Source organism: Montipora foliosa, chromosome 6, assembly GCF_036669935.1.
Source record: "Montipora foliosa isolate CH-2021 chromosome 6, ASM3666993v2, whole genome shotgun sequence".
NCBI classification, from domain to species: domain Eukaryota; kingdom Metazoa; phylum Cnidaria; class Anthozoa; order Scleractinia; family Acroporidae; genus Montipora; species Montipora foliosa.
This window is the reverse complement of record NC_090874.1, coordinates 72231152-72251151: the sequence shown is the minus strand read 5'-3', so window position 1 is coordinate 72251151 and position 20000 is coordinate 72231152. Positions and strand designations below refer to the sequence as shown.

General features: G+C 39.7%; 1 protein-coding gene across 1 annotated transcript in view; it reads left to right on the top strand.

Annotated features, from left to right (window-relative positions):
- Positions 1-20000, top strand: part of LOC138006008 (A disintegrin and metalloproteinase with thrombospondin motifs 6-like) — a 41900-nt gene that overhangs the window by 3489 nt on the left and 18411 nt on the right. Inside the window, exons 2-11 of the mRNA XM_068852165.1 lie at positions 1842-2005; positions 3593-3676; positions 5570-5697; positions 11339-11352; positions 11435-11543; positions 13024-13158; positions 15489-15639; positions 17140-17235; positions 19240-19379; positions 19812-19938. Of these exons, the coding sequence (XP_068708266.1) occupies positions 1842-2005; positions 3593-3676; positions 5570-5697; positions 11339-11352; positions 11435-11543; positions 13024-13158; positions 15489-15639; positions 17140-17235; positions 19240-19379; positions 19812-19938 (1148 nt within the window). The remainder of the gene's footprint in view (positions 1-1841; positions 2006-3592; positions 3677-5569; positions 5698-11338; positions 11353-11434; positions 11544-13023; positions 13159-15488; positions 15640-17139; positions 17236-19239; positions 19380-19811; positions 19939-20000) is intronic.

Here is a 20000-nt window from a genome sequence, read left to right as displayed (position 1 = left end):
CTTGGCAATCGTAAGCTTTCCACATGTCGCTCATCACGCATGATCCTGGCTATATTTGAGCGCGGATAATTGGCAGGAGTCTATCCTTATCCCTGCGCTCTACCGCAACAAGGATGCAGGCCTTGGTTGGAAGTGTCTCAACTTCTTCATCAACAGAAGCTGCAGAGACATAGAAGGAATCATCTTGTTTATCACAATAGCGTTAATTTCTTGCTGGGCTATAGCTAGGACTTTAACTCGCTACCGCCCTTTGGGGCGTTGTAAGTGTGCTGTGCGGGATGGTGGGTTGGTCTTGGAAATATCGACAACAAACAGCAAAATGACCGATTTTGCCTCAAGTTTCGCAAACGTGATCATGTAAACATCCTTTAGTCCCGGCTTTCCATGTGACCACTCTGTCACATGTGTAGCATTTATTTCTTGAATTTTGTGACTTAATTTGCTGTTTATCTGCATGTACCCTGTTTATTTGCACCAACTTGCACCCCAGGCATGAGGAAAAGCTCTGCTTTATCGCGATATTGGCTTACTCCGTCTAAAAGCTTAGCTAAGGTTAAGTTGTCAGTGCGAAATAAATTTCTCAAAGTCATTAATAATTCATACGCCAAAAACGAACGAAATCACTACAGTGGAGGAAGTTTGAATATGTGGTCTTAACTGGCATATAATTTCGCCAACTTTAATCTCAAATATCTCTTAAATCCTTCGAGAAGCAATTATATCAAATACTCGAAATAGTGTGTCATCAGATATCCAAAGACCCCGAATTCGGTTAAAAGTCTCGGCCTTAGGCCTCGTTTTTCGACTCGCTTCTCGGTGTTTGGATATCCGATGAAACACTGCTTCTCGTATTTGCCACATTACTTGCCGTTTGCGTCGGAACATTAATACCTGATGCAGTCACAAAAAGTTCAAACGCGCCAGCGCTGTGAAAGCTTGGCAGGCTCACCAACAGTGTCGAATGTCGTATTTATTTATTTTCCTAATAACTGCTCTCCGTCTACAAAGGATAGAATGATTATCATGCATAACATCATGTCCAGCTTAGCTCGAATCGAAGAATTTATGGATTGTGCCTCAACAACGTTGAAGGCCGTAGGGCCATTTATTTCACCTAAACATACGTCCATGTCTCGTAAGTTAAACTTGCTCCTGTATGCTCTCATTATCCTTGTCGCCAAAAGTAATGGTTCCATAGGGAAAAAAAACAGGAAAAGTAATTCGTCAAACACCACTAAATTACAAGATGGCGGACCCTCTAAAGATATCGCAAGCGGAGAAAAAGGCAAGAGGTTTTAGAAAGCTCTGATGCCAAAAAAAACCCTTGCTCGGGAGAGATTCGTAAGTGTGGGGAAATATGTTTTGGTTAGGCAGTCCCACCGGGAGTTTTTCTTTGCTAACCGTCGTCCGACTGACCCATATTTTTGGCGGGTTGTCAAAATTGGGATATCAAGAAGGTAATAGCTTGGCAAAACATTTTGTTTTTAAACTGAGCTATACAACTTGATTTTCAGTTTCAGCTTTAACCCCAGAGTAAATGCGACACTCGTCCACAGGAGAGGCTTTCTGAAAAATACGTTTTAAACGTCTAACTCTCCTGACTAGTCTCCTCCCGCTGCCACTTGACTCTTTCTGCGGCTTCAAACTGGTTTCTCCTGAGTTTGCTTGCACTATTTTTTCCTTTTTTGACTTTTTGTTTCTGATATATTTTTTTTTACTTCGACCGACCGACCCAATGATTACGAAACCCAATCGATGGTTAAAACGTATAAAAAAGGGGACGGCCTGATGCTGGCTGTTTACTCATCATTAATACTTTCAAATTGTTATCTTACCAAAAGCACGAGCGAAGCGAAGTATCTCCAAGGAACGCGAACTGACAAGGAAGGCAAGATCTTATAAAGAAAAATACTTAGAGGTCATGATAGTTGCTGATCACCTTTACCTCCAGAAATTTAACAACGACGAAGAGGCAACCGAAACACTTCTAACAATGGCCCACATGGTGAGCAGAGCATACCCTTATTTGGGGGTGACGTTCATGCGGTTTTCGTGACTGAAGTATAAATGAGAAAAAAAACGAAAGTATTTGTACTGAAATTCTGCTCAGTAATTGCATACAGAATTAAAAGTGCATAGAGCAGGGGTGGTGTCGTAATATTTCAAAAACGAGTGCGAGAGCTTCATTGAATTTGAAAAAGCAAGAAAACATCTGAAACCAACCGGTCGCAGGCGGAGAGGTTAAAAAACGCACAAGTTTTTGAAATGACTTCTCCAACAAAAGAAATACTAATTTCAATCCTTTTTTCAAGTTTTTCATATACCGGATCCGAAATAATTAATGTCCATGAAACATTTTAGTCCGGTATGAAAGTCTATATACCCGACATTTTTTGCACACCTCATGGTTGCTCAGAATTATGTGAGAGCTGTGAGCAAGCACTCCTTGCCGTGTCGGGATGGAGAGTGCAGAGAGGAGATTTAGACCCCTAAAAGCTGGGAGGAGGAGGAAGATTGTGTGGTCAGTACTTTTTCGAGCTGCCCATTTGTTTCTTTAATGGGTAGAATTCGAAACAGCACTGACCACACAATTTTCTTCCTCCTCCCAGTCCATAATACTCTTTGGTTCCAAAAATTTGTATAAGCATTGTTTCCAGTCTCTCTTGGGACTATTCATTTTCATTTTGCCTGTTGCCAAGCAGCAAGCCATTTATCTTTCTCATGCGCACGATACCTCATCTGACATCAATAGGTGTATTTTCATATTTGAAACGTGCAACATTGCTGAGCCCGCAGACCAGTGCAACACTTACATGAAATGATGGAAAGGTATAATGCGCCCGGGAGAAGAATAGGATACAAGTTGCTTGGCAACGGGCGAAAGGACAACTTAACGTGAAGACGTTAAGGATTCAGGGATTCAAGCTAGGACCTCCGAAACACCAGTCGAATGTTGTACCCATTGAGCTACTAGAACTCACTGGAGAGCTAGTTTGCTTATCTACACTCCTGGGTCCGGTTGTTCGAAAGCCGATTAACTTAATCCAAGATTAGCGTAAACTTTTGTTTCATGTTCTCAACTTTTCGGTTAAAGTTTCTTTTGCTTATTTTTGTTTTTCAAGATGGACATCTCCTATTGCAAATTTTTGCCGAATATCAGCGTTGAACAGCATTTGGCAGTAGAGAAATAAACTTCTTGGTTAAATTTTAATCTGGGTTTAGCGTTAATCGGCTTTTGAACAACCGGGCCCTGGTCAAAACGGTTAGGACAATTCCCACGTTTACCCCTCCCCCATTACGGTGTTGTTTTTTCACGGTCTCCGTTCATCGATCGCTCGCATGTTTCAACATTGTCTCGGGGTCTCAGGCGTTGCTCATATAACGATGGAAGCATGTGCAGTAAATTCTCTACTTTTCGCCCAAAATTGGACACGTGACCCGAAGCTTTTGACCCGGATTGAAGGTCCTGAATGGACAGGTCCCTAATGGCAAGTGTAACACTTTGTGAAACGAAGAACCCCAGGAGTTATACGGAGGTCGTGTGAATCATTCTAGGCCTCACATTTTTTCCGATAACATTTTATTTTTCCAGGTTAATATGATGTTCCATGACAACACTATTGGAGCGATTAAGCTGACACAAGCTGTAGTCAGGATATCATTACTTTATAATGAGGTAACGATTTACCAATTGAGTGTACCGAAATAAGACATGCCCTCACAATCGTGCTAAATCACATGTACAGACCCCAATAATCTCTCATTTAAATGGCTGAGGCACCATTGAACAATTGCAATAGGAACAAACAGCACGATAAACAAAGCAAGAATGTTATTGGCTTAAAAAAGGAAAAGTTATCGTGCTGCAAGCATTTGAGTGTATTTTTTTTCCCTTAATCCACAAACGCGAATAAAATTGGAGAGGAAATTTATTTAAGTGTCTAGTCGTTCTAGCGCTGGAGCACTAATTGGGGACACTGTAAATTGAAATTAACAATTAAAACAAATCTAGTCAAATTTTGGTTTTTGAGGAGAGGGGAAACCGGAGTACCCGGAGAAAACTTCTCGGTGCAGAGTGGAGAACCAACAAACTCAACCCGCATATGACGCCGGATCTGGGAATCGAACCCGGGCCACATTGGTGGGAGGCGAGTGCTCTCACCATTGCGCCATCCCTGCCCCCCTACACCAGTGAGCCGAACTGGCCATTTCCGAGTTGCTGTTTGCCTCTGATTCAAAAAGAGTCTTGGTGCTAAACCATTCCAATGATAATGAGTTTGATTTGCATGAAAATACACCACTCATTTCCATTTGAATAGTTGTGCACCAGGACTCGCTTTGAAACCGTGCTAAACAGCAACTCAAAAATGGGCTATTCGCATGGCCTTTTACTCCCTGGTTCGCTAAGCACAGAAACGGATGTTATTGCATCCTGAATTTCCACTCGCCCACAACTTCGTTTCCAGGACTTTGTAAAAGCCTACTAGTTACTCTTATAGATTTTATTCTGTGTAACGCCAGACGATTTTACTCGTCAAGTGGGACAGTTTAGGGGTGTAAAATTGTTAACAACATCTAGGTCCACTCAAAAGCTATGTCCACTTTAACAAAATACATGTACGTCCTCTCACTAGTACTAGAAAACTACGTCTACTTGAAAAGAAAGAGTGACGTACGCATCTTTATTCACGAGTTGCAGTTCCGCTTTGGAAAATGAACCGGTGAGCAAAGCGAACGAGTGAGTTTCCAAAGTTTTTGCAACTCGTGCATATACCGTACAAAGCACTTTCTTTGCTGTAATTTGTTAATTGCATATATAACGAGAATTAAACATATGCTTGGAATCGCTTATATTTTTTCCGATGCCATGAACTTACGTGAAGAACAGCAACAAATTCAAGACTGATCTAAGTGAGCGAGCGTACTAATAAAACAAATCCGGTAACCAGTCCAGCAACAAGAAGACAAAAGATCCACATACGTTTATTACGTATCACTTTCCATTTATAATAACTGGAAAATACGGGAGAGGTCGCAAACACAAAGTGTGAAATCATTTTGCTTGCCCCTAGGCACTGTCAGATTCGATCATGTAATGGCGATGCTTCGAGCTGTGCAAACTAAGACAAGTTTGGACTCTGTTGACTTACACTGTTTTTAGAGATGTTAAAAGTTCCTCCTTTTTCGATTGCGTCTCGATAAAATAATCATCTAACGGTAAATCCAGAGGAACAAAATGGGAAGCTGAAGCCATGTTTTTAAAACACAAACTTCGAACGGGCGCTGATTTCAAGACCATGCTTCTCGGAAGCTATATGAATGCTTTGCTCCGGATGGCTAAGTGATTCTACTCTAGACAGTGATTGGTTGTATTTTTTACATGTAAAGAATGCTATACGCAAAGCTGATCATTGTGGACCTATCACTTTCATCACATGTGAAATATAACAAATATAGAATTATATTTGCTAGGTTTATTGTGTAAAATTCTCTCTATACGTGTATATATAATAATACACCTTACGAGTTTACAAACGGTTACATTTGTGATAACTTGTTTTTCTTTCAGCTGAGCTATTCAAGTAAAGACAAGAATAAGGCAAAACTTTTTGCTTTAAAGCGGTGGATCAACGAAGGAAATATGCCCATGTCCGATGCTGATCCACTACATGCAGATCACGTGATTCTTGTCACTGGGTAGGGAATTTTGTGCATACCTATCCCTTAGATCCAAAAATCCCCAATGTTTTATAGTAATAGCCCTCAGAACGCCAAATGATTCTATCCATAAGATAACTTGTCAATTTACTTGCCATCCGCAAGATTCGATTTCCAAGAGCTCTAAGAGGGAAGAGCTGGGGTCTCAGAGGGGGAGGCTCATCAGTGAAAGTGAGCACCATAGGGAAGGGCCATACCTCTTTGTGTAAGTCACACACATCTTTTTCAGATTTTTTTACTTAATGATGTTGATTTCTATTTTTCATACAGATTAATTTTTCTTTTCACCTATGGGGAGCCGTTTGTAAAAAAAATATTTAGAACAAATTATTATTATTATGCCTAAACTGCCAGAAAATTTATTTATAAATAAGACTCAAAACCTGTCGGATGATATGTAAATAATTATTTTAGGCACATCCTGATTTATAAATAATTTTATTTGCGAAATGAATTATATACAAATAATAAATTACACAACTACAATTATTTATAAATCAGTCTGCCCCTAAAATAAATATTTACACATCATAAAGGTAGACAAACCAGTTGTAAATTTTAACTATAAAAAATTGCAATAAAACATTAATTCTTAAAAAATTGCTTAAAAAAAAGCGACAACGTTTCGACGTTACCTAAACGTCATTATCAAGTCAAAATATGTTTGTGAGTTTCGGTCTACAAATACTAAAAAAAAGATAGCTGATTAAAAGCTGTAACGTGAGAAAAAATGATTAAAAATATTAAACAAAAAGTTTCGCACGTATGGAGTCCTTCTAGATATTTAAATTGGGCTTAAGATTCTTGATGAAGAGCATTTCAAATACTAAACAATCAAATTTGCCCTGGCACTTTCTTAAAACTGTGAATTGGTTTTCTTTCAAAAAATTGTTGTTACTGTGAGCTTCTAAGAAATGTCTAGCGATTGCCGAATTTTTGTGCTCAGCAATGCCTTGATGAAGGTGTCGGGCTGTGTACCCGACATAATCTGCATCGCACAAATCACATGAAAAATGGTAAACAACACACTGCTTACTCACAATTGACGGCTTAATTTCTTTGGGTTTAAGATCTTGCCCCAATTTCCTGCTCACGAAAACTGGCTGCAAAGTAGGGCCAATCTTATGGCTGAGATCGCGTAACTGCTTCGGAACCGCATTAGCGGCCACTTGATCTTTGAATGGAAGACTAATCTTTACTGTGCTACTCTCATCATTGTTTCTTTCTGCTTTGTTCGCTGAAGCATTTCATTGGATAGTCAAGGCGACTAAATATGGAGCGCAACTTGGCACATTCTGCTTGAGCTGAGTGAGTTTGGATCTCAATTCCTCCTCCATGACCGCCTTTTGGTAGTTTTCTGAGGACTTCTTCCATTTACGTGCTTTAGCATCTTAGAGAAGAAGTCCAAAACGCTTACAAGGATGTCAGGGAGGAATGTTCCTTGCTTTCCTTTTTCACCATCGTGCGAACGCTAAGTATTCTTCGCAATAATCAGTACATCGAAATGATGAAATGTCATGTCAACAAGATCTCACGCTTGATCTCAAAGAAGTTTGATGTCAACGAGCAAATAAACAACATGTCTTCATACCGCCTTTCGTTCTTCGAAAAAATTATCCTTTGCAGAGGATTGAAGTTTTCTCTACCTCAAAAAGTTTCACCCATCGAAACTCAAGCCAGCTTTGAGAAGGCGTATTGGAAATAGAGCCATAATTGGAAGATGCAGATGAAATGGAACTGGCAAGCTCAACGTTACGTTCAATCGCTTTGAACTACATTCAGCGTACAAGCCCTAATCCACCTAAGGCCCTTGCCAAAGCTCTCAATCTCTTACGTGACGACATCGTTATCACTAAGCCTTATCACTGATGCCTTTGCCCTCGCTGATGAGATTCGTACCCACACTATGAATGAAGATGACATATTGGTCTCTTACGACGTCACAGCTCTTTTTACCAATGTGCCTTTAGATGGTCAACAAAGCCTTGACTGATGATTGGTTCAACAAAACCTATGGCCTTAATCTGCAACAGGATCAGCTTGCGAGACTACTCGAAATTGCCACAACCAATCAGCTTTTCCAGTTTAATGGTCAACTTTACAAACAGACCGATGGTGTGGCCATGGGCTCGCCCCTTGGTCCTTTAATGGCCAATGTCTTCATTTGTCATATTGAAGATAGCTTACACGCAATGGCTTGATGCTCCAATTGTACAAGAAGTACGTCGATGATACCCTGGCTAGAATGCCTGAAATATTGTAACTTTAAGGTGGATACTCTTGGATCTGCCAAAAGGTTGGTGAAACCTAATGCCTAATGTTCCATCCCTATATCGCCTAGCTTCAGGAAATATCTCCAGTTTGCATGGAGGGTTCTTCTGTTCCAGTTCTGTACCCTACCCATGGGACTGACAAGTAGTTTTCGCAACTTTACCAAGGTGTTAAAACCTGTTCTTTACACCCCACGCACCCTGTACGGACATAATTGTTTGGGTTATCTTGATGACTTTTTTTACACGAAGGATTCTGAGGAGGCAAACGGTGAGGCTACCTTACATGCCGTCCAATTATTTACTCGCCTAGGTTTTGTGATTCACTCGACCGAGTCTGTTTTTCACCCTACGCAGTGCATAGAGTTTTTATAGGGTTCCTGTTCAACTCTACATCCATGGCAGTTCGCTTAACCACAAAGAAGGATGACAAGGTCGTTATTTTGTTCCAGAAAGCTTTGCTTGCCCAATACTTCTCAATCTGTGAAGTTGCTACATTGATAGGAACTTTAGTAGCTACTTTCCTGGGGCGGAGTTTGGCAACATGTCTTTATCTGCTCACAATATTGGTGATATTAGAGTGGTGGGTCATCTCAGTCTCCACAGCTTTCCGTGTTATTGACCATGGTTCCTCAAATATCACTTTTGCAACATATCACCCAAAGATTCGCTCTGACGAAGGGCTAACGCTCGAAACGTCAGCTTTTAGAATCTCTGTACGGTGGCCAATTTACATTATCAACTTCGTTGATAAAACCAAATTTTTGTATATCACACAAAGGTTGGGGTGCCACAACCCACCAAAGCCAAAATGATTATAAATTATAAACACGACAGTATTATCGAACAGGTCTACGTAAAGCTGGGGTTCATGTCCTTACTCGGGTCAATGTACAATCAGCACATTAGGATCATGTCTGACAACATGAGTGCTATTTCTGACATCAACGCCATCGCGGATGCGAGAAGGAATACAACACCAAAAGTAGGAAAATTTGGTAATTGGCCGTTAACTGGCATAATCGGCTTTCTGCTGCGCATCAGCCGGGTCAGTTCATTGTAACTGCAGATTATCTGTGACGTCATTTTGAAGATAGGATAAATCGTGGCTGGTTTGAAAGTAATATTTGGGTTTTTAGTGTTCTCCAGGTTGACCTACTTGCTAGTAGAATCAACCATCAAATCAGTGCCTATGCTTCCTGCAAGCAAGAACCACATGCATCCTATGTGAAGTTTCTCCACGCCTTTTAGATTAACCAACTGTCAAACTCGACGATTAATACAGCTCGCTAAGCACTCTCAAGCTTTTTAATGGGGTATGAATTTTCTGGTTGTCACCATGCTGTGGCTAACCATCCCTTTTATAGTGTGCTACCTGAAGGGCGTGATTAACTTTTGCAAGCTTACTCCTCGATATCAGGAAACATGGTATGTTAAACCTGTCCTAGAGTGTGTAAAACTGTTGCATCCTCTGGGGAAGCTGTCTTTCAAAGAACTGACCTTGAAACTGCTGGCTCTAACCTTAGGGCAGCGGTGGCTAACACTGTCGTTTCTGAGGATTGATGCTATGGAGAAAACTCCAGATTATTATTTATTCTGCATCTAGGATCATGTCAAGCAGGACAGACCCGGGGAAAATTCTCTCGTCATATTTTTGGTTAGCAAGAACCCTAAGAACAACTTGACTTGCTCTACTTTTGAACATTATCTTGGAAAAACCCAGCTTTTCCGTGACCATGACAATGGCCATATGCTCCTTTCATATGTCAAGCCTTCTTGGCACATTGGTACGAGTTCAATTTGGCGATGGATTAAGGCTGTTCTGGAAGCAAGTGGAGTGGATACAGCGAAGCTTAATTCTCACAGCGCTAAATCAGCAGCTGCATCGAGAGCAGTCACTTGATTCCCACAGATGAAATCCCGAAACACTCCCGATGGTCTCCAGAATCAACTTTTCAGAAGTTCTATAACAAACCTGTTATTGCTGGAAATAGCTGCGCTAAAATAAATTGTTTTTTGTGGGTTGGAATAATCGTGTCCACGTTTATTGCTGCAAAATCTTATTTAACCGAAAGTGACGTCCCGGGATTTGGTAGAATTCAATTAGTCTTACCTGTAAGGTGAACTTTGATTGTGATTCTACCAAATCCCGAGTGAGTCGATGAGCGTTAACATGACCTCCCTCACAGTTTTTCTACTTCCTACCCCGTGTTCTTTCTTTTTTCTCTGTATTCGTTTGTATCTTCATAACCGTGTCCACAACCTTTAAAAGTCTGATTATCCACGGCAGCCTGTGCGCATCTCATGTTAAACCTCACTGAGTCACCAGGGATTTGGCAGAATCGCGATCAAACCTCATCTTGCAGGTAAAGCTCGTTAATTATTATTATTATTATTATTTTTAATTTTGCAAATTCGATGCCGTAATAAACTCAGATCCAGTCTTTTCCGCGTAAATATTCAAATTGACCGCTGAAGGAAAATGCTATCGCTTCTCTTGTCCCCAACACGCACGCCCGATAGCGCATGCTCTGTTGACAATAGTCCTGGACAATAGAACGATTCCAGATGCTTGAGGATGGGCAAATTCGATTAGAATACGTTACGTGTGGGCGTGAAATATTTTTAATCAGCAGAGATGCTTGTGGATGGGGTCCTTATCCGGCCCCGCTGGATTTGTAACATAGCTAATTTGCACGCACCGAAGGCACGAGCGCGGAGCACCATTTGTAAGAAAATTCTGGTTATCCATCTGTGCAAGAAAATTTGGTTTTGGTCACCTTGCGACCGTCCACCACTCCGTGTATGCCAATGTGACCAATATCACGTGACTATATCTTGGGCTAAACATTAGAGAATCAATACTTGTATACTTGTCGCTAGCTAGTTTACAGCATACATCTTTGATATTGGACATCCATGTTATGGTCAATTGACACCCGTCAAATCAAGGTATCCGCTGACCAGTATCATGTGACCATATGGCGGCTCAAGTTTAAAGCTAATCAAAGTCAGCTTTTTTAAGTTGACGGCTGACCAGGTACTGGGTTTCGATTGGATCACAGGCTCAAGCTGCGTTAACTCGTCGAAAGAATAAATACACCGGGAGCTCCGCTTTTAGGCTTGGCTAGGTCTACATATTATAATAGGGCAAACACCTACTAAATGAAGATGATCATCACAGTTAGGTTGTCACATTCACCCATCCCTTAATTAATAGGTAAATGCGGTATTCATCATTGAAAATTCCTATATTCTCAATCACAATGAGGCAATGCTTACTTGGTACGATATGAACTACCGTTTTCTTCCATTCTTTCACGTTTTTTTTTTTTTTTTTTTCGATTTAGAGGTGGATTCGGAGGTGAGTTATGTCAGTGTTGTTCGATTAACGGTTGCATTGAGATAGAATGACTATTAACTTTAATAATCTGTCAATGTATTAGGGATAGCAGCTAAATCCTCCATATGCAGAGGTCGTTATGGAATCAGTGTAACTAACGGAGACTTTGGATTAGCGACATCAATAATGATAGCGCACGAAACTGCCCATGCGTAAGTGGAATTCTTTTCTAGGTTTTTGGTCGATGCTTTGTTCTCGTCCCCAAAGTCCTCCGTGTCATAACGGTCGAACACTTGTGATCGTTTTGATGAACGGGGCTTTGTCTGTTTCAAAAAGATAACTTGCTGGGAGATAACATCCTTTTTGCCTCCATTACTCAACCGGATACTCGAGCTAGATGATATATTGGCGCGTTGGCCAGCCAAACCACTGTGCTATTTATTTCGCATTGAAATACATACAAAAGCATTTAGTATTACAAAGTGAAGAGCACTGCACCAGAGCCGGACAAGAAAATCCCTAAAAACAAGCAGTTGGAAAAAACAGGGGAACGTGCACCCCGGCCAAGGCAGTGGAGCGACCCCTAATTGGGGTTCTAGGATATTCTTATTGAGAAGCACTACTTACAATGTAAATGAGCGCTATCATATACAGCCTAACGAAGGCATAAAACAATATTTTTTCAGCGTGATATAACAATAAAGGGAAACTGGACTTGTGCACGTGGCGAATTCTGACCGTAGAATGCCTCACTCGCTTAACGGTCGCAAAATACAAACCTCGATCACATGACATTCCAAGCGCTTGCCACTCTCAACCAGGCCTCTGCTACTTGCCAGCAAAGGAGCAATTCATGCTGATAAGGATTATCACAAATTACATTTTTCATCATTTTAAGAACAGTCGCGTGTCTGGTTACAATGCTGTCCAGTAAGAACTTCTGGGGAGCTATCATAGGTCGTAGAATCTGAATGGTGTGTTCTCAGTTATCCTTTCTTCCGTAGGGTGGCGCAGTTACGACAGCACTCACCTCCCACTAATCAGAGGTCCGGGCTCGATTCCTAGACTCGGCGTCATATGTGGGTTGGGTTTTTTGTTTCTCTTCTCTGCCGAGAGGTTTCTTTCCCGGTAAACCAAGATTTGATTGGATTTGACTCAATATTTATTGTGTCCCCTTGTGCTAAATCCATTGACACTTAAATAAAGTTATTATTATTAATATTATTATTATTATTTTATTATTATTATTATTATTATTATTATTATTATTATTCGATTCTCTCCAGTTGTCGGGTGTTCTACTGGGTAATGTTTATTGCGTCTCAGAAACTCCCAGTAGCTTAGAGACGCAACACTTTCCTTAACAGGTGAGCAGTTCCAAGGATGGCCGATAATTGTACATCTACCTTGCCAAACCAGGTCTTTGCACCTTTTGATATGCTTCCAAGAGCACCAATCAAGATAGGTTATTATTATTATTATTATTATTATTATTATTATTATTATTATTATTATTATTATTATTATTATTATTATTATTAACTAACATATCATCTTTTCTACTTGCGCATTACGCCTTTCGAGGTTTTATTCTCTTCTTATAGTTACTTTTCTTTGTACATGTTGCCAGTGATGGATGCAGTCCTGTCTAAAGGACTTCTTAGAATGTAAAATTGAATGCTTTTTCTACAGGGTTGGTGTTGATCATGATGGGTCAACTAAAGAATGTCCTGACGGAACATTCATAATGTCCACAGCTGTCCCAGGTGGAAGATATGCTACTAGATGGTCCCCTTGCAGCAGGAAACAAATTCAAGATTTTTTGAGGTAAACAGCAAACGACAACACTTACAAAAGAATCGCTAAATACAGACAAAGTTCGCTGTTCATTTTATGCGAATGGACGGCACATTTCGGGATTTCACCATACTTGCACGACAAGAAGTTCAACTACGACTTTATTACAAAGTTAGAAATCGCACAATGTAATCGCTCAAATACAGGATCTAAGTCAGAACCAATATTTTATTAGCCCAGTTGCCGATTTGAAAAAAAGGGATACAAAATGGACACTAAAAGTTGAAAGCTTCCCTAAATGTTGGTATTCATCCTGAAGGAGCTCATTCAAAAAGTGTAAGCAATTAAATCCGTTATTTACGGTATTTTTTTAAAAAGCAAAGTATATATTGGGAAGAAAACTTAAAATTCGCCACACAATGGCTTTTCTGTGTCTTCCGTTTTCCTGAAGTTTAAATGGTTACTTTAAACAAGACTTGAAATCAGATTGGTTGTTTTGTTTTCGTTGCTGGCGAAAAAGTGCAAATGCGATTTAGAGCAAAAAAGAGCGCAATTCGTGATTAAATCGCACTGCTGAAAGCCAATCAGATTGCAATGATCACCAGAGATTTCTAAAGTGGGTCTAATAAAGCACTTTATCGGTCAAGCCAATAACTAAAAAATGAAAAACAAATTTTAGCTATGAATTTTAACTTGTATGGGGCAGAATTGTCGAAAGAAGACTACTACTCTCCGGGTACTCCGGTTTTCCCCAATATTTGATTTCAATTGATTTGATTGTGAGTTAATTTCGTTAGTGTCCCCAATTAGCGCTCTTGTACTGAATACATTTACACTTAACTAAAGTCGTTATTGCTACAAGTATCATATGCTTAACCATTCAATAATGGATTTAATATTCCACGATTACTCCATTTTCTAGTGTTTTGGTTTCTTCCTGCATTGACTGAGAATTGTATCGATTGCATAATAAGGCACGTGCGAATGGCAAAAATAACGCAGACGAAACTATTCAAATGTCCTTTACTTGATTGGATATATGAAATGACGAGTGAAAAGGGATAGCAAGTCGATTTTGCATCGGGTCGAAGACAGCTTCAAAAACAACCAACACTTTGTTTTTTAGGGGGGGGCTTAAAAAGCTAGAAGGTATCGTTCACTCATTGTGAAATCCAGTTTTGATAGAGCTGAAGGGCAAAACGCACGTTTACAGTTCATCATCATTATTCACCGAAGTGGAGGTGAATAGTGGTCCACCACTTTCACCGACACTAAGGTGAATAATTGTTTTAGTATATACCACACAAGTTTGATAAAAAGCGAACCACAGTAATACTTTGTTTTGTAAAACGTGGTCGGGAATTTAAGATCGCGCGAACCGTCTACTCGGAGGTGAATAGGACTTGGCTAATCACCTCCGAGTTAGCGAATGAGCGCAACAGGAGAGCATTATTCATTTGTGCAGTATATAATAATTAACAATTATTCCATGAGCGCGGGTTGGATATGAGATGGTAAATAGCCATTACCATTAGCATTATCCGAGGTTGCGAATTTAATAATTGTAGTTATCAAATTCTGAACCTCGGATAATGCATTTCGCATGCTCTGATCGGGATTGGTTTACTCAATCTCGGTTATCAGCTCATATACCTTAGTTTGACCTTATATGGTAAATGATTGCACTAAAAGTTGCTAAGCTAAAATTTTTTTCGCCGGAAAGCGAAATTTCTCTCTGAATAAAGCCACAAAGGAAAATATACTTTTTTTTTTGTGGAAACGTTTTGAATCAAGTGAAAAGGCAAGAAATGTTTTTGTGATGAGCCAACGTCTGTCTGACCCAAGGTATTACACAACATCACATCTTCATCAAGGTTTTTCGATTTCGCTCGGATGTTTTCGCTTTTTTGCGTTCTTATTGCGTACTTCCAAATTTTTGGAGTTAAAGGAATTTAATAAAACAAATTATTCCCATGATTCACGCTTGTTGGATATGAGACTGGTTATAGCCAAGTGAACTCGGCGCTACGCGCCTCGATGGCTATTTACCATCTCATATCAAACGCGCGCTCATGGAATAATTATTGTTAAATATGAGTTGTTTTCGTGCGTCTATTGTTGTTGATTTATATGTCCGACTATATGTGCGTGTTTTCCGACCCAAGCATTTTAATTTATTTTATGTAATTTGGCTTCCCAATTCTTTAACTACATAGTTATTTTAGGAAACCAATAGCCCTTTTTCTTTATTTAATTTCAATACCTGTAAATTTCATTATTGTATGTCTAAGAGTGAATAAAGGCCTTGTCTTTAAAAATTTTGGGCGCCAAATTAAAGTAATCTTTTATTTCCATCCTAGTGACCAAGCGTCTTTTTGCTTAAATGACAATCCTGCCTTAAACAAAGTTTCAAATGATAATCACTACAAGCTACCCGGTCAGTTGTACGACGGTGACGCGCAGTGCGTGTTACAGATGGGACCTGGTTATAAGCTCTGCAGACAAAGACAGGTAACGCATTTCGGATTGTTAAAACAATGAAATAATTATCTTTATTGACTTCTGCTTATATTTCAAATGCATTCCCCCTGAATTATCACGGAAGTGATAGTTGGGGGAATAAGATGGAAGAAAGTTTGGTACTGAGAGAATAGGGGAAAACTGGACTACAAGACGAAATTTGACTCGAATCTAGAACGTTAACCTGTGTTGCTGACGGTTTTGTCCGAGCGATTGAGCAAGCGAACGAGCAGCGAACACGCGAGGGGATTGGGGGGAGGGGTGTTAATTTACCCCGGGAAAGCTGCTTCGGTGCTCTTTCGCTCGCTCGCATTCTCGGAAAAAACCGCCAGATACTCAGGCTAGTTGGAGCTCAGTGATCGTCACTGATTCGTACATCACTGCAAGAAAGCAAGCCCCATCGAAAGTTTCTTCCATCGGAGTATCTGGAGGAGAATAAAAATCCTTGGTAAATAATCGAGGACTAACGCAAACTCGATGAGCTTACGGCGTATGATGTTGAGCCTGAGCAACATGGGTGTAAAGCAGGGGCGCAGGTGCGGCATGAACTGTAAAAGAGTACAAATAAAATTCTGACCAAGAAGACGCAATCCATCGTTTACTTTAAGAGAGAACGCTTAAAAAGGGTGCGCTACCACATTAGTGCATTGATTTGAATAGTACTCGTTTCCTTAAAGCGCCCCTGTGATAAAAAAATAATAACTTCCTTTTTTTCTTCAGATTTTGAAAGTGTGTTTGCTTAACACCCTACTGGCAAAATTTTTAGTTTTGATTTTTATCCAAAGGCTGTTTACTTTGAGTGTAAGTTTTGAATTTCACAGTCCGCCATTACTCAGGTTCAAAATTGATCGATCGGACCTCAGATTGTTGGATCCAGGGAAAAGTGACGTCAAAGGCTCACTGGCTTCAAATTTCAGCATGTGAATGCAGCTTATTATAAATGCAAAACGCAAGTTTAATAGGCTGAAAACCCAAAACTCCCGTGCTGCATATTTATTCTGCGGCATGTATACGCAATGCATTCTTAAACTAGTGAGCCTTTGACGTGGCAGACCATTAAATAGCAAAAATTCCAGTTCAAATAACCAGGTGTCTTTTTTTAAATCAAGGCTTAAAACTTTAGTCGCTGAGTGTTAGTTAACATAGTTTTGAAATCCAAAGAAAAATAAGAATTGATTTTTTTGGTCACATTTAAAATCCCAAATTTCTGTTAACTCATTGTCAACAATTAAAATTTCCCGCGAAATTCTTTTTTTTTTCAAATATTCCTCCAAAAATATTATTTCTCGTTAAGCGTTGCATCTTTTATGTTCAAAATAAATATTTTTAAACGACCTTTCAGTACATTTTTTTTTTTGTTAAGGTCATCTTGTCTCCCACAACAGTTAGACATTTTGGCTGAATTCGCAGTAGGAGAATTTTTGGCATCCAACATATTTTGCTATTTTATTTCAAGGAGGGATAAATGTTTGTTTTACTTCCTCCCCTTAGTCGGAATGTGGCTCACTGTTCTGCACAAAAAATGGTAAATCGTGCACTAGTAACCTAGCTCCTATGGCGGACGGTACAAAATGTGGGGAGAGAGAGGTAGGTACGTCGACGTCGTGTTAAAACAAAATAATCACCATCCTTGGCTATCGCAACCGTAAATTATCCGGAAAAAATCGGCTGAAAATACAGAAGCTGTGGCCCTCTAAAGTGTAGAGACTGAGTTAGCGACTTTGGCAAAGCCAGAAGGTCGTAACCACCCCTTTAGGGTTACAGCAGGCGATATTTTACAGCCTTGATCATGTGTTCCTGCCCCGGATCGCAACCCATCCAAAGCAGGGAACTCCAAAATAATATTCTGGGTGCTGGTGTCTCAGGGCAATATCCTAGCGATGGGAGAGCTACTATTTCATTTATCTTAATTTTTTATCTGAATTAATGCATGATGTTAGAAATGCTTCAGCACCACCTCACATACGTAACCTTTTCACGAACACATCCAGCATCCACTCTTACAACACTCGCTCCTCTGCCTCAAACAATTTTTACATGAAACAGTCAAGACTTGAGACGCAAAAAAAGGCTTTTTCGAGAATAGGGGCAAAACTTTGGAATGAGATACCATGCTCCCTGAGAGAACTACCGAAAAGAATTCAAGGTATACTGCTCAGTATTTTTGGAAATGAAGATTAATTTATTGACACAAAATTACTGATTTTTAGAGAAATCTTCAGCAACCAAAGTTTAAACTCATACTAACCTTCCCATAAACTTTCATACCGTAATTCAGTCTACAGTTCCTTCTCTCCTTCATATGCTATTTTCACTTATGAATAAATACGTATAACGCAAAATAAATAAATAAAATAAAATAAATAAACAAAAAATACTAACAGAAATTCTATGTAATCTGAATAAACCGGCAAGATTAGCAATAGTTACCTGCGGGCCTGTCCACCTGTCAATAATTTAGTAATTCAAAAAATAAATTAAAGATGTTGTTGTTGTTGTTGTTGTTGTTGTTATTGTTGTTGTCAGCATCAGCCCGTTCGATTGATCGATTTGATGCCTTTTTTTACATTAGAGGAAAATTTTTAGTCAAAGAGAGTACACAAATAGATACATACATTTATACATACAAAACACAAACACAAAGGTTAAAAGAGAAAACCAGATGACATATGAGCGTACATGAGAGGACCAGAGGAAAAAAATATATGTTCAGTGATGAGGAGGTAGTGCGGAGCTTGCCTTCAGTTGAGATCCGGAGCTCTCCGGCGGTTTCAAGACTCGCTCTAACAAGTCACTGAATATTTGTTCCTGGTAGTCCCTGTTTCATCTTCTCGGTTGCAATTGTAAATAGCCAACCGGTTTGCTTTGGGCCAGTTTTTGCTGTTGTTACGTTCTGTCGTTTCGTTGATGGCGTTCCATTGGCCCTGAAAAGCCCATATAGGGAGTGGAACTTATGGTGTGTGCGTAAAAAGGAAAGGAAAGGAACTTTATCTAAGTGCCTGGTCGTTCTAGAGCTGGAGCACTAATTGGCGACACTGTAAACTGAAATCAACAATTGACGCAAATCGAGTAAAATGTTGGGTTTTTTTTAATGTTTTTTTTTTTCAATTTATATGTAGGACGATAAAGTGCTCGTTTAAATAAACGCTTAGTTGGCTTATTTCTGACGTGTATGGGGGGAGGATGTCATTCCAAATATATCGTCTAATCCACAGTTGGGAAAAACATTCTAATGTTTATTCTAAAGGGGTCACGGTTTAATTGCCGGAGCTCAGCAATTCTAGTTAACTGATTGTGTTTCTCAGAAAAAGATCAGAGTTTGAACGTTTACAGTCAGCGGTGGCATTGAAAGAGCTGGCGAGTGCAAAATTTAACAATGACAGCAAATTTTAGACTGTTTGGAAGACTCGTTTAGACCATAGTTAGTAGAGGGACTACTAACTATGTTTAGACACAATTAGGGGTAATGTGATTGACCACCAAGCGGAACGTCGTTGATAATTCTAATATTCTTGTTTTAGAATGTCACCCGTTCCTTTTCAGTGGAAACGCTTTTTCATCACCTCTTTTCATCCTTTGATTCGTGTTTAGTGGTGCATAAAGGGAGAGTGCGTGGATGATGGAACACCGAGAATAGACGGAGGGTGGAGCGAGTGGTCAGAATTTACATCCTGTACATTTTCCTGTTGGGGTGGCGTACAGTTCAGAACAAGAACCTGCACTAATCCCCAGTAAGTACTACTGTTAATATAAGTATTGATATCATTACTGTCGTCAGGTTATTTCGACCCTATTTATTTGTACCAATATGGACATCAAAAAGAAAGTGAATGGTGGCATGAAGGATTTCTCCCTGTTTACATAGCTTCATCTAAACACGAGACTGCGTATCGGTTTTGCGTAAGTGTCAAGGGTTTGCATAACTTTGATTGGATGGTTTGAGAGTACCATGGTCAAGAATGTATTCATACAAATCAAGTTGCTGTTGTGTGACACGAGCGTTCATAGACTAGTATTTTACAAACGGTGAAGCAATTCCATACGCAGCTATTGTAGATCAAAAAAATAATAATTATTATTATTGTGCATTTAGTGACATGCACATCTTTAGGAGTACCTAACGAAGTCTTTTTCTGATGATATTCACGTGCTTTTCTTCCTAGGCCACAAAACGGAGGGATGTTTTGCAAAGGGGAGGCCAAAGGACACTGGAAAATATGCAACCCAGAGGCAATAGAAAATCTCTTTGTTTATCAGTTTCCTTCCCTTTTTCGTCACTTTTTAAACAAAGTAAACTAGTTCCCAGAATTTTCCCGTCTAGTGACCTTTCGCTAAGAATCGGGAAAGCCCTT